The following is a 15,295-nucleotide window of genomic DNA, read 5'->3' on the forward strand; positions in this document are numbered from 1 at the left end:
TCTTTCCATGTTTCAGTATTATCTTGGCCTAGATTATGATATGACCTTGCTTTGGGAACTTGCTAGTGGTTTCTGACCTGGTATCCCTACAGCTCTTGAGCACTGCAGAATGTGTTTTAAAAACCTTAATATGGAAATGTCCAAATATACACAAAAGTAGAGAGAATAATACAGTGAACCCCTGTGTGCCTAGCACTCATCTTTAACAGGGATCCCCATTTTCTGCAGACATGTTTTGGTTTTAAAAAAATCTGATGGGAATTTTATAGTTACCTGTAGTAAGCCTGTTCAGGTATATAACTTAGCTGTCTCAGCGGCACGTAGCAATAAGCTATAGTCATTTTATGATCATGCTCACAGGTCTATGGGTCAGCGGGGATGACTCTGGTCTGTCTGTTTTGCTTTTCACAGAGTGATGGCAGAATGCAAAGGGACAAGCAGAACTGTGAGGGTCGTCTTAGGTCTAGACTTGGAACTGGCACCCTGTCACTTACACCCACTTCCCGTTGTCGAAAACAAGCACATGGCCATGCCCCAAATTATCGGGGTAGAGAAGACTATTCTCATGGGAGTGTTCTGGGGACCGTAATGTAACTCAACAGGCAAATCAAAACACTGACCCTTTCCTTTTATTTGGAATGTCAGCTCAGTGTGATAATACCGTTTACCGTTATTACAGTACATCATCACCCCTTATTTAATTGTCTCTTGTCTGTCTCCCCACTGAACACTAAAAGCTATCACCATTCTATGCAGAGAGCTTAGCATAGTGCTTAGTGCGCACAGCATATGTCGGTAAATACTGTTGGAGTGGATGAATAAAGTAATTGAGGGGCTAGGTAGATAGGAAATTAAGTTGCTTTTGTTAAAGGCCAGAGTCTCACAACCTGGAGAAAGGAAAAACTTGGCTAGTCAGTGAGGGTTAATGCGTGAGGGAGGATCCTGACTCAATTGCAGATTAATTCTGGGACTCAGTAGTTAAACTGTGAGACTGAAAATCACAAGACATACCAGAAAATTGGACTGGCAGTTAGTTTAACCAATCATAAATCTTGTTGCTGAAGAATGTTTTTTTCTCAGCGGAGTTCATGAGTTGACCACATGGAAAAAAATTTTCAGTCTTTGGTAAGCTTCTGCTTCCTGTCTGGTCTTATGGCTTGAGCCCTCTAGGTGCGTGGCCCTCGTGTTCTCTAAAAATTACATCAGTACCACATCTGTACCCTGCCAAACATCTGTCTGCTAGAATCCTCATCCTTTGCTAACAAAGTAATGTGAAATCTGCCTTCTTCCTATTCACCCCCAAGTAAGAAATAAATTACTATATGCTTACATCTACATAGATTTCTGAGAAGAAAATGTATGGATGAGAACATTTTGAGTTTCTCTGTATAGATTATTCAAAAAGGACATGTTTGTGAAACTGATAATTGTATTTATAAACTAGATTTGTAAATTTTTTTTTTTTGAGGAAGATTAGCCCAAGCTAACATCTGCTGCCAATCCTCCTCTTTTTGCTGAGGAAGATTGGCCCTGAGCTAACATCCATGCCCACTTCCTCTGTTTTATATGTGGGACGTCTGCCACAGCATGGCTTGATAAGCAGTGCATAGGTCCGCACCTGGGATCTGAACTGGCAAACTCTGGGCCACCAAAGTGGAATGTGTGAACCTAAGTGCTGTGCCACTGAGCCGGCCCCTAGATTTGTAAATTTTTGTGGCTGATTTTCATTCTATCAAATTATTTTTCTTATCAGCAAACTTTTGTTGCTATGGGCCATGATCTAAGACTAGAAAGATTTTTTTAATTGAGGTCATAATAGTTTATAACATTGTGAAATTTCAATTATATATTATTATTTGTCAGTCACCATATAAATGTGCCTCTTTGCCCCTTGTGCCACCCTCCCAAACCCTTACCCCCTGGGTAACCACTAAACTGTTCTCTTTGCCTGTTTGTCTTCCATATATGTGTGAAATCATATGGTTCTTATCTTTCTCTGTCTGGCTTATTTCGCTTAACATAGTACCCTCAAGATCCATCCATGTTGTTGCAAACGGCATAATTTTGTCTTTTTTTATGGCTGAGTAGTATTCCATGGTGTGTATATATACCACTTCTTTATCCAGTCATCAGTAGATGGGCACTTGAGTTGCTTCCATGTCTTAGTTATTGTGAATAATGCTGCAGTGAATATAGGGGTGCATAAGTCTCCCTGAATTGTCGATTTCAAGTTCTTTGGATAAATACCCAGTAGTGGGATAGCTGGGTCATATGGTATTTCTATTTTTAATTTTTTGAGAAATCTCCATACTGATTTCCATAGTGGCTGCACCAGTTTGTATTCCCACCAGCAGCGTATGAGGCTTCCCTTTTCTCCGCAGCCTCTCCAACATTTGTTATTTTTTGTCTTGGTGATTATAGCCATTCTAATGGGTATAAGGTGGTATCTTAGTATAGTTTTGATTCACATTTTCCCCATGATTAGTGATGTTGAACATCTTCGTGTATCTATTGGACATCTGTATATCTTCTTTGGAAAAATGTCTGTTCATATCTTCTGCCCATTTTTTGATTGGATTGTTTGTTTTTCTATGGTTGAGTTGTGTGAGTTCTTTATATGTTATGGAGATTAACTGCTTGTTGGATATGTGATTTGCAAATATTTTCTCTCAGTTGGTTGGTTATCTTTTTGTTTTGATCCTGGTTTCCTTTCCTTTGCAGAAGCTCTTTAGTCTGATGAAATCCCACTTGTTTATTTTTTCTTTTATTTCCCTTGTCTGAGTAGACATGGTATTCAAAAAGATCATTCTAAGACCTATGTCAGTGAGTTTACTGCCTATATTTTTGTCTAGGAGTTTTATGGTTTCAGGCCTTACCTTCAAGTCTTTGATCCATTTTGAGTTAATTTTTGTGTATGGTGAAAGATAATAATCTGCTTTCATTCTTTTGCATGTGGCTGTCCAGTTTTCCCAGCACCATTTATTGAAGAGAATTTCCTTTCTCCATTGTATGTTTTTAGCTCCTTTGTCAAAGATTAGCTGTCCATAGATATGTGGTTTTATTTTTGGACTTTCAATTCTGTCTGTTGATCTGTGTGGCTCTTTTTGTACCAGTAGCATGCTGTTTTGATTACTAGCTTTGTAGTGTATTTTGAAGTCAGGGAATGTAATGCCTCCAGCTTTGTTCTTTTTCTCAGGATTGCTTTAGCTGTTAGGGGTCTTTTGTTGCCCCATGTGAATTTTAGGATTCTTTGTTCTCTTTCCGTGAAGAATGCCATTGAGATTTGTGAACCATCCTTGCATCCCTGGAATGAAACCCACTTGATCATGATGTATGATCTTTTTAATGTATTGTTGTATTCGATTTGCTAGTATTTTGTTGAGGATTTTTGCATCGATGTTCATCAGTGATATTGGCCTGTAATTTTCTTTTTTTGTGTTGTCCTTGTCTGGTTTTGGTATCAGGATAATGTTTGCTTCATAGAAGGACTTAGGAAGCCTCCCCTCCTCTTCAGTTTTTTGGAAGAGTTGAGAAGGATAGGTATTAAGTCTTCTTCGAATGTTTGGTAGAATTCACCAGGGAAGCCGTCTGGTCCTGGACTTTGATTTTTTGGGAGGTTTTTGATTGCTATTTCGATCTCCTTACTGGTGATTTGTCTATTCAAATTCTCTACTTCTTCTTGGTCCAGTTTCGGAAGGTTGTATGTTTCTAAGAATTTATCCATTTCTTCTAGGTTATCCAATTTGTGGGCATATAGCTTTTCATAGTATTCTCTTATTATCTTTTGTATTTCTGAGGTGTCCGCTGTAATTTCTCCTCTTTCTTTGAGCCTTCCCTCTTTTTTCTTGGTGAGTTTAGCTAAGAGTTTGTCAATTTTGTTTATCTTTTCAAAGAACCAGGTCTTGGTTTCATTAATTTTTTCTATTGTTTTTTTTAGTCTCTATTTCGTTTATTTCTGCTCTAATTTTTATTACTTCCCTTCCTTCTGCTGATTTTGGATTTTGTTTGTTCTTCTTTTTCCAGTACCTTTAAATGTGCTGTTAGATTGTTTATTTGGGATTTTTCTTCTTTGTTGAGGTAGGCCTGAATTGCTATAAACTTCCCTCTTAGAACCACTTTTGCTGTATCCCACAGATTTTGGCATGTTGTATTTTCATTTTCATTTGTCTCCAGGAATTTTTTGATTTCTTCTTTGATTTCTTCATTAACCCAGTCATTGTTCAGTAGCATTTTGTTTAATCTCCACATTTTTGTGGCTTTTCTCGTTTTCTTCCTGTGGTTGATTTCTAGTTTCATACCTCTGTGGTCAGAAAAGATGCATGGTATTATTTTGATCTTCTTAAATTTATTGAGACTTGTTTTGTGGCCTACTGTGTGGTCAGTCCTGGAGAATGTTCCATGTGCATTTGAAAAGAATGTGTATTCTTTGTTTTGTTTTGTTTTTTTAAAGATTTTATTTATTTATTTATTTTCCTTTTTCTCCACAAAGCCCCCCAGTACATAGTTGTATATTCTTCGTTGTGGGTCCTTCTAGTTGTGGCATGTGGGATGCTGCCTCAGCGTGGTTTGATGAGCAGTGCCATGTCCGCACCCAGGATTCGAACTAACGAAACACTGGGCCGCCTGCAGCAGAGCACGCGAACTTAACCACTCGGCCACGGGGCCAGCCCCTATTCTTTGGTTTTTGAATGGAATGTTCTATATATATATCCACTAAGTCCATCTGGTCAAATGTGTTGTTTAAGGCCAGTATTTCCTTATTGATCTTCTGTTTGGATGATTGGTCTAAGTGGATTGTTAAAGTCCCCTACTATTATTGTGTTACTGTCTATTTCTCCTTTTATGTGTGTTAATAATTGCTTTATATATTTAGGTGCTTCTATGTTGGGTGCATAGATATTTACAAGTGTTATATCTTCTTGTTGGATTGTTCCTTTTATGGACATTTTAACTATGTTTATTCTTCCAATCCATTTGCATGGTCGAAACATTTTTTAAATATGAAACCAAAGCTCATAAAATCAATTTAAATACAGTGTTATTCTTTGTTTTCCAGTTTTATTCACTTATCATTGACAGGCAGCATTGTATTATTTAGGATGTGCAATGTAATGATTATATATATGTATATATTGTGAAATGATTTTACCATAGTAAGTTTAGTTAACATCCATCACTCACATAGTTACAAATTTTTTTCTTCTGATCAGAACTTTTAAGGTGTACCCACTTAGCCACTTTCAAATATACAATATAGTATTGCTACCTGTAGTCACTGTGCTGTACATTACATCCCCAGAACTTATCTTATAATTGCAAGTTTGTACCTTTTGATCACCTTCACCCATTTGCCTCACCCCCAACCCCCTGCCTCTGGTAAACCACCAATCTGTTCTCTGTTTCTGTGAGTTCAGTTTTTAAGTATGGTTTTATATCATGATCCCACCTTTTAGTATAATTGTAAGAAATATAATTAGAGTTAAATATAAATAGTAAATATATTATCAATAGTAGTAATAAAGGAAGTATTATTCCCGTATGAGAAGAGAATTGGAGTAAACTTTTGAATTGCATATGAGCTATCATGATCATGCTATGAAAATGTCATTTTGTTTTGCATTGTTTAGATTTGAAGACTGCATCATCCTGCCTCCATTACCAGCAGTTTCTCTGTTCTGTGATCAATGTGATTCACAAGAACTTCTTAAGTAACAAACGAAATGAGCCAGGGGCATGGAAAATATGACTTTTATATTGGTCTGGGATTGGCTATGAGCTCCAGCATTTTCATTGGAGGGAGTTTCATTTTGAAAAAAAAAGGCCTTCTGCGACTTGCCAGAAAAGGCTCCATGAGAGCAGGTAGGTATGTCCTGTGTGACTTTGAAATGACATCAGTGTGTGCTCATGTACTCAGGTTCTTTGCTTTATGAGGTCACATCTTCATTCCTAGTGAGTATATTCAAAAGTTGAACTTTGCAAGAGTTGTAAATGTTTATAGGGAATCAAACATCGGTTTTGTAATGAGAAAAAGGAAATGTCAAAATGTTAGTTAATAAATAAATCAGTCCTACAGTTATTATCAAAATGAGAATAGGGACCAATGCCCAATTAACCTCGTGCTGTTTCTTTAAATTTTGATATGTCTGCAGAGAAATAAGGGTCTGTGAATAGAATCAGAATCTTATTGAAGGCTAGGATCTTTTGTCTATGATTGTAGAAGTTTGACCTTTATCTTTGACATTTTTCTTGATGATCTCAAATTTGCAGGAAGGTAAGAGAGGGCTTCCCTGGGTTGAAGAATGCTCAGTTCAGTGAACTTCTCAAGGGTAGTGTAACTTGTTTCCCCAGAAACTGCTGAGAAGTCATGAGACCCTGCGGGGATACTTGGTTTGATTGAACCCCGACTGTGTCTGGTGCATTCACCTCCCAGCATTATGTTTCATTTGGGTCATGTTCCGTCATTCAGCCTCTGCTTCAGTTCTAGACCTGCTTCTCATAGGAAGACCTGCTTTGGCAGTAAAACAATACCACCTTCTTTCTTTTTCCTGCCGTCTCTATGGCCAAACCTAATCAAGCAACCTTGAAACAATAGTCTCTACTGGAGTTTAATGGACAGAGGAGAAAGTATTGGCATATACTGCTTGAATAAGTATATTCCTCGTTCTTGGTCCTAAGGCAGGTATTCTTATTGTTCATGGTGGATATGCTTGTCAAAAGGTTCATTCACATTGGCCTTTTTTTTGGACAATAGCTTAAGTACTGGTTACTTCCTGATTTTATTAGTTTGGTTGGGAAGAAAGTCAAGTAAAAAAGCAGGATGAGCATCCCAGGAGCCGTAGACTGTGAGCAGTGTTCAATCTTTTTGTATCTGTTTAGTACAGGACCCTCTTCTCCAAAGTTACTACCTCATAAGTGGGGCTAATTCATACCTAAATGGCTTCTCCACTTTCAGACTAATTCATTTGAAGTTGGGCTACTTCTTATTGGTTCATTTTCTTTACTTTGTTTATTGAAGCTAAGTTCGTGAGACAAAAGAATGAAGTATGATCTGAATATAAGGATTAATTTAATTCCTTCACTCAACCGTATAGTACAAACCTAAACATTTTTAACCTGATCGTCACATCCCTTTTTTAAGTTAATTGTAAAAATTTTATCTAAAAAATTCCCTTATAACAGTCATGACGAAACCTTTATTCAAAGTGGTAATAGTCAACAAATGAGATATTTTAAAATCTGTCATTACTAATAGTTGTCATAAATTTATAGGAGTCTGATAATCTTCCAAACAAGTGAAATATTTTTTCATTCACAGGTCAAGGTGGCCATGCATATCTTAAAGAATGGTTGTGGTGGGCTGGACTGCTATCAAGTATGTATAGAGAACATTTGAAGAAAATATTATAGCTGTATATTGAAATATTTGCATATACTAACAGCCTCATTACTAGCAAATCTTAAAACTTTACATAAATCCTGTTGTTTTTGTGAACAAACTCAAAATGTGTAAAATTTAAGCCTGGTAAAAGTCATTTAGCAGTTTAATAGCTCATTTAATTTAAATGAGAAAACTTTGTTTTACCTGTCTGATTAAAATGTCTGATATACCTATGTGTTTTTAAAAATTCTGCACAGCTTAAGAAGGTCATTTTGAAAGTGAAAGATCATAGAAAATAGCCTGGTTTTGATTACTGCCACTCCATTGATTTTCATTCCAAATTGGAAAGGAGGTATTCATTTGATAAGACTGTCCATGTTTATTTTGATGATTACTTTTAAAAAAGTACATAGAAAAAATGATCCTTAAGACACTGAGCCTTCAAAATATTGAGAAGTAAATTATGTAAATATTCTTTCTAAACTTAAAAGTGGGTGAAATAACAAAGAGACTGATTTGACTATTCATCCAACAAATATTTATTGGTCATTTCTGGTAAGCCAGTATTGTTCTTGGTGCTGGAGATAGGCTAGTCAAATAAACAGAAAAATCCTCATCCACCTGAGACTTATTCCAGATGGAAGATAATAAATAAGATGAATACATTAGACTGTGTATGTGTTAGTGATAAATACTAACATTTGCTAGGAGCAAAGTAGGGAAGGGATGTAATAAAATGAAGGATAGATAGGTGTAAATTTTAGATGCTGGGCCAAGGCAGGCCTCACTGAGAAGATAATATTTGAGTAAAAGATGTAAAGGAAGTGAGGGAGCAGGCCATATGGATATTCAGGGGAAGAATCTTCTAAGCAGGAGGAAACAATAAATGTGAAGGCCGTGAGGTGGGACCATGCCTGGCCTATTGAAGTGTGATAGGCATCCTCCAAGACAGGCCACAAAGATTGTTGCCCTCTGGTAGTCACACCTTTGTATAATTCCCTCTCACACTGAATTAGAGCTGGTCCAGTGTGACCAAAGACTACAGCAGAAGTGATGATGTGTGACTTCCGAGGCTAAGTCATCAGAGGCATTGTGGTTTTGTCTTGATTGCTTGGATCACTCACTCTGAGGGAAGCCAGCTGCTGTGCCGTGAGGACACTCAGGCAACCTGAAGAGAGGTCCCCAGGCTCCAACCAGTACCGACTTCCTGGTCATTTGACTGAGCTACCTTGGACATGGCTCCTCCAGCTCCAGTCCAGCCTTCAGATGACTGCATCCCAGATTATATCTTGACTGCAATTTCTTGAAGAATTCTAAGAAGTACCTACTGATCCCTTCCTGAAGCCTTTACCAACAGAAACTATGAGAAAACACGAAGTCTTGACCAACAGAAAACATGGCTTTTGCTGTTTTAAGCTTCAAATTTGGGGTGCTTTGTTAGGCAGCATTGGATTACTAAAACCTCAGGAACATTAAAGAGGCAAGAATAGTAAGGGAGTGAATGTTGGGGGAAGTAGCAGGGGATAAGTTCAGAGAAGTAATGAGGGCCTCGATCATGTGGGGCTTTGTAGGTCATAGAAAGGATTTGGACTTTTGTGTTTGATGGGAAGTCATTGGAGACTTTTGAGTGAAGTGGTGACATGACCTGACGTAGGTTTTAATAGGATTGCTCAGACTGCTATGTTGAGGCATAAAGACTACATAGGGGCAGAATCAGAAACCAGGTAGGAAGCTATGGCAATAATCAGGGAAGAGGTGGTGGTGACATGGACCAGGATGGTTGCAGTGAATGTGGTGAGAAGTGGTAGAATTCTGGATGTGTTTTGAAGATAGAACTGATAAGATTTGCTAAAAACAAGTTAAAAGGCTGGACAGGATATAAAAAGCATCCTCTTAAAAGCATCAAAAAGCCAACACAATAGTGAAGAATTACCAAGGCAAGATCAGGAAAAGATGTAGAGCTCAGAAGGACAAGCTGGAGACACTTCTGCCCTAGAGGTAATTGCAGACTCCAGAGCAGACAGCTGAGAGAGAAAGTGAACCTTTGAACTAGATTAATGTGAGTGAGAGTCAGGTGCTGCCCAGAATAGGAACCATTCTGGTACTCTAGAAAGGCTGCACCTTGGGATTGAGGTGGAGACTATGCAATCCCTGGCCATTCCTGAGGACTAGGTCATCTCTAGCCTTGGTCCTGAACCACTGGGGCTCTCTGGCATCTAGCAGAAGAAAACAAGTTTTCTCTTGAGGATATAATATCATCCTGACCTTAAACTGTTTCTCTATGTAATTTTAAAAAGAAAATGTCCAGGAAAAAAAAGGCAGATGAGATTAAGAAAATTTAGCAAAAACAATAGATAGAAACTGACCCACAGGCTCTCCAGATATTGGAAGTATCAAGACCATAAAAAAACTGTGCTTACTACAAAGAACTGTAGTTTTGGCAATAAACTGGGAACTCCAGTGGCATTGCAGATTTGCAGAAGAACTAAAAATAAATTATGGAATTGAAAAGTGCAATAACAAAATGGAGTGAATTGGTTTAACAGTAGATTAAGGCATGGCTGAACAGAGCCTTAGTGAACTGGTGATAGTTTGGAAGAAATTATCTAAAATGAAGCAGAGACAAAAGGATGGAGAGTATAGATAAGAGTGTTATGGAATTTAGAGGATTCAGTGAATACTTGGGGTCTTAGGATAAGAAGGGACAAAGAGAATGGAGGAGAAGCAATGTTTGGAAAAAATGGCTGAGGTCTTTCCAGAACTGTCCAAAGTTATCAAACTACAGATTCAAGAAGTCTAACAAGACCTACTCAGAATCTGTAAAGAGAAAACTGGACCTAGGCACATTGTAGTAAAACTGATGAAAACCAAAGACAGTATCTTAAAAGGAGTCAGAGGGGAAAAATACCCTCAAAGGGGTGACAGATTAACAGCTGAGTTTTCAACAATATTTCAGTACTAAAAAACAGTATAATATATAGTGAAATATACAGTGGAAATACATCTCCAAAGTGCTGAAAAAAGTGGCTGGCATGGGGCCGGCCCTGTGGCGGAGTGGTTGAGTTCGCGCATTCCACTTCCGCAGCCCAGGGTTTCACTGGTTTGGATCCTGGGGGCAGACATGGCACCGCTCATCTGACCATGCTGAGGCGGCGTCCCACATGCCACAACTGGAAGGACCCACAACTAAAAATAGACAACTGTGTACCGTGGGGCTTTGGGGAGAAAAAGGAAAAATAAAATCTTTAAAAAAAAAATGGCTGGCAGAAGAATTCTCTACTCAGTGAAAATATTCTTTAAGAATAAAACTAAACATGTTTTGGACAAACCAATGATAGAAGTGTACTGTGCAAATTTAACAAGGTATTCTGTTAGCACAAAGAAATCTATCCAGATGGAATATTAGAGATGCAGAAAGAGAAAGGGGTGAATATGTATAGAGTGCATCCAAGTGAATCTTGATAAAAAATAAAGTGGTTCAGTGGACTTAAAATGTCCATATATAACATTATAATACACACAAAAAGTGATGACAAATAAATTGGCAGGGAGAAAATGGATTAAAGTATTCTTTGGTTCTGGCATTGTCTAGAAGGAGAATAAAGCCAAAACATTAACATTAGAGTTGCAGGTTAAGGATACATGTTACAAAGATAACTTGAGTTACTTTTACAAGAGTAATTCAGTAAAAGATAGGAGTGTATAACTTCATAATTAATGGAGGAAAGAATAGAATAATAAGAAAAAGTTTTAAAGTAAGAAGGATGAGGAAAGACAGAATATACAGGACAGATGACACATAAGAAAATGGAAGTAACCAGGCAAAATCCAGAAAGTGAGACTGTCTCCCAGTTTGTTTTTTCTTTTTAAGAAGTCAATGTCATGGATAAATAGGACTGGGAGACTATCCTAGATAAAAAGGTATTTGAGAACTTGCAGACAAATTCTTTGATGAATTCTAGAAGGAACAGACCATCTATAAGACATTTTGAGGATTATAGGGTAATTGTTAATATGAATTGCTCATTAGATGGTATTAGGGATTTGTTGTTAATTTTGTTAGATATGATAATGGTTTTGAGCTTAAGTTGTAAGTATCCTTATTTTTCAAGATAATGTATGTTAAGATAATGTGTGTTAGGAGTGAGATGTCATGATGCTTCTTATTTGTTAAAATATTAGCAGAAAGAAAACGCATTTACTTTAAAAAGAAAAGATCAAAAACACATTTGGGGTGCTGGCCCGGTGGCCGAGTGGTTAAGTTTGCGTGCTCCACTTTGGCAGCCCAGGGTTTCACTGGTTCGGATCCTGGGCGCAGACATGGCATCAAGCCATGCTGAGGTGGCGTCCCACATGCCACAACTAGGAGGACCCACAACTAAAAGTATACAACTATGTACCAGGGGGCTTTGGGGAGAAAAAAAGAAAAATAAAATATTTAAAAAAACAAAAAAAACACATTTGGGGAAATGGTTACATTTGTTATGTTTGGGTTGTTTATATATAACTGTTATTGACATTTTGTTTTTCTGACTATTTGAAGTATTTCATTACTGATCTTTAAACATTTAAAAAGAAAAATCTTTGAAGATGGATAGTATGTTTAAATCCAGGTATATCAATAATACCTTAAGTGAAATGCCCCAGTTAAAAGGCAAAGTGCATTGGACTGGAATGATAAAAAGAAACAACAAAAACCAACTGCATTCTGTTTACAAGATGCACATATAAACCATAAGGATAGAGAATGGCTGAAAGAGAAGGACAGAAAAACATTCCTGAAGAAAGTTGAGATTTCTCTTATTGATACTAGGCAAAATATATTCAAAGCAACAAACAGTGCTAGAGATAGCTGATTATTTCTTAAAAATCAAAGGTTCAACTCATCAGGGAGCTTTAACAGTTCTAACTTTATTTAATAATATAGCCTTGAAATATGCAAAGGAGCAGTTGACAGAACAGCAAGGAATAACAGATAAATTGAAAATCATGTGATGAGGTTCTACTCCAACACTCCTAGCACTTGATAGGGCAAGCAGAGTAAAACTTAAAGCTATAGAAAATTTGAACAGCAAATTTAACAACTTAACTTAGTGGGCACATGTCACTAAACTCAACTTCAGATCTACATTCTTTTCAAGTGCATATGGACAGAGAGATGTGTGGAAATACAGAAATAGTATGTAACCCATGGTTCAAGAAGTCAGAATGGAAATTAGAAAATATTTTTAAAATATGCTTAAATTAAAAAGTATTTTAATACGTTGATGCCAAATACAAAATATCATAGCTTGTGGAATATAATTGAAGTAATTAGAGTAAAATTTATGGTTTTAAATAAATGTAATTGAAAATAAGAAACGTGAGGCATCTAATTCAAAAAAATAGGAAAAGAATGGCAAAATAAACCCCAAAACTTAAAGGGAAGCAAATAAAGAGAAGAGCTAGAATTATTAAATAGAAAACAAAGGGCATTAAAAAGCCAACATTTGTGTCTACGGTCAGAATACTGAAATTGATGAACCTTTCGTTGAAACTGATCACGAAAAGGTGAAGGTGGTATAGCTAAGTGATATAACTAGGGTTTTGTAGATATTACCATGATGTTATGAACAGTTTTATTCCAGTAAATACAAGAATAGTGATAAAATCGACAAATTTCTAGAACAATGAAATTTATCAAAATTGACAAGGATGGGGCCAGCCCAGTGGCGCAGCACTTAAGTTTGCCCGTTCCGCTTTGGCAGCCCAGGGTTCTCCGGTTCGGATCCCGGGTGCGGACATGGCACCACTTGGCAAAGCCATGCTGTGGTAGGCATCCCACATATAACGTAGAGGAAGATGGGCAGGGATGTTAGCTCAGGGCTAATCTTCCTCAAAAAAAAAAAAAAAAAGACAAGGAAATAGAAAACTGGAATACTTCTCTAACAATACAGTTAAATCTATAGTTTTAAAACCTTTGCATATATTAAACCCTGGGCCCAGATGGTTTCATTAGCAAGTTCCAAAGTCATTTAAAGAAGAAATAATTGCAATCTTAAGAAACTTTCTAATTATAGAAAAAAGGGTATGCATTCCCCTGGTCTTCTTAAAAAGGCTAGCATAATCTTAATACCAAAAGCTGACTGGCATAGAATAAGAAAGGAAAAATATTCTAGTCTCATTCATGAACATATGTGTAAAAATCCTAAAAAAATAATACATCATGGGCAAACTAGATTTATTCTAGGGATGCAAAGTTGGCATAATTTTGGAAAACCAATCACTGTAATTTACCATGTTAACAAATTGAAGGAGAAAAATTATATAATTTCAGTAAAATTCAGCAACTATTCATGACTAAAAAGAAACCATTTCAGATTAGTAATTTAAGTGAATTTCCTTAATATGATAAAGGATTTCTAAGACAAAAAGAATTCGAACGATCACAGAATAAACACCAAAATGGGGAAATACTGAAGGCTTTCTTTTTGAAACTGGGAATAAGCAAATGACCTCTCATCACTCTTTCAGTAGTTTACTGGAATTTCTAGCCAATAGGGTAATGCACAGGGGGAAAATAGAGGATTAGAAAGGAATATATAAACTGTTGTTATTTGCTGGTTATATAATTGTGAAAATATACAGACAAATTATAAAATTAAAATTTAGCAAGATGGTTGGATACAGACAAAACTCGGCATACAAAACTTAACTTTGTTTCTCTATATCATCAGCAAACAAAATGAAATGTTAAGATGTTACCATCTGCATAGAGTTTTTAAAAACGGGAATTAGTTATAAATGTAACAAAAGATGGGAAAGATTCCCAGAAAACGAAAATATTTCTGAGAAAAAGAAAAATTGAGGGCTATATCATTTTCATGGATTGAAAGATTCGTTATTGTATGGGGTGGCCCTGTGGCCGAGTGGTTAAGTTCACATGCTCTGCTTCAGCGGTCCGGGTTTCGCCAGTTCAGATCCTGGGCGTGGACCCAGCACCGCTCATCAAGCCATGCTAAGGTGGCGTCCTGCATAGCACCACCTACAAATAGAATATAGAACTATGTACTGGGGGGCTTTGGGGAGAAGAAGAAAAAAAGATTGGTAACAGATGTTAGCTCAGGGCCTATCTTTAAAGAAAAAAAAAATTCATTATTGTAAAGTTGTCGTTTCTCTTACCGGTTAAATGCTATTCCATTTAAAACCCTAGGTGCTTATGTGGTACATAATAAGTTGATTTTAATATTTGTATGAAAATACAGAAGTCCAAGAAAAGCAAAGATACTCTTTAAGATGAAGAGGTGAAAGGATTTGTGCTACTGGATATCATGACTTATTATTATGAAGTTAACGCTAATTCAAGTCAGTATGATATTGTGCCAAGATAGGTACACAGACCAATAGAATAGAATGGGGAACCCTGAAACAGACCCATGGACAGTATATTTATGACAGAGGTGGCATTGAAGTAAGGAAATGTGCTTTTCAGTAAATATTGCTGTAACAATCCATATGGATAAGAATAAAATTGGATTCTGACCTCATTCCATACATAAAGATCAGCTCCAGATGGTTCATAAGCTTGAATGTGAAAAGCGAACACTAAAGGACTAGGATAAAGAATTTCCAGAAAGACTTCTTATCCAAGTTGTATGAAGCACTAACCATGAAGGAAAATATTTTAAAACTTGACATCAAAATTAAGAACTACTTTTTGGTCAAAAGTTTAAGAGAATGAAAAGGCAAATCACGGAGTGTAAAAAAAATAATTACAATGTTTTTAACCTACAAAAGATTCATGTCCAAAATATATAAAGAATTACCTCAAATCAATAAGAGAAAACAGCCTAATAGAAAAATGGGGGAAAAACTTGAACAGCTGCTTCACTGAAAGATTTCACTTAGCCAGTAAACACAGGTAAAGGGGAAATGCAA

General features: G+C 36.7%; 1 protein-coding gene across 3 annotated transcripts in view; it reads left to right on the forward strand.

Annotated features, from left to right (window-relative positions):
• Positions 1–15,295, forward strand: part of NIPA2 (NIPA magnesium transporter 2) — a 39,546-nt gene that overhangs the window by 15,437 nt on the left and 8,814 nt on the right. For all 3 annotated transcript variants that reach the window (XM_070572455.1, XM_008541333.2, XM_008541332.2), the window contains 2 exons: positions 5,628–5,859; positions 7,316–7,372. In XM_070572455.1, the coding sequence (XP_070428556.1) occupies positions 5,721–5,859; positions 7,316–7,372 (196 nt within the window). In that variant the 5' untranslated portion in view covers positions 5,628–5,720. The remainder of the gene's footprint in view (positions 1–5,627; positions 5,860–7,315; positions 7,373–15,295) is intronic.

The sequence above is a fragment of the Equus przewalskii genome, chromosome 1, assembly GCF_037783145.1.
Source record: "Equus przewalskii isolate Varuska chromosome 1, EquPr2, whole genome shotgun sequence".
Taxonomy (NCBI): Eukaryota; Metazoa; Chordata; class Mammalia; order Perissodactyla; family Equidae; genus Equus; species Equus przewalskii.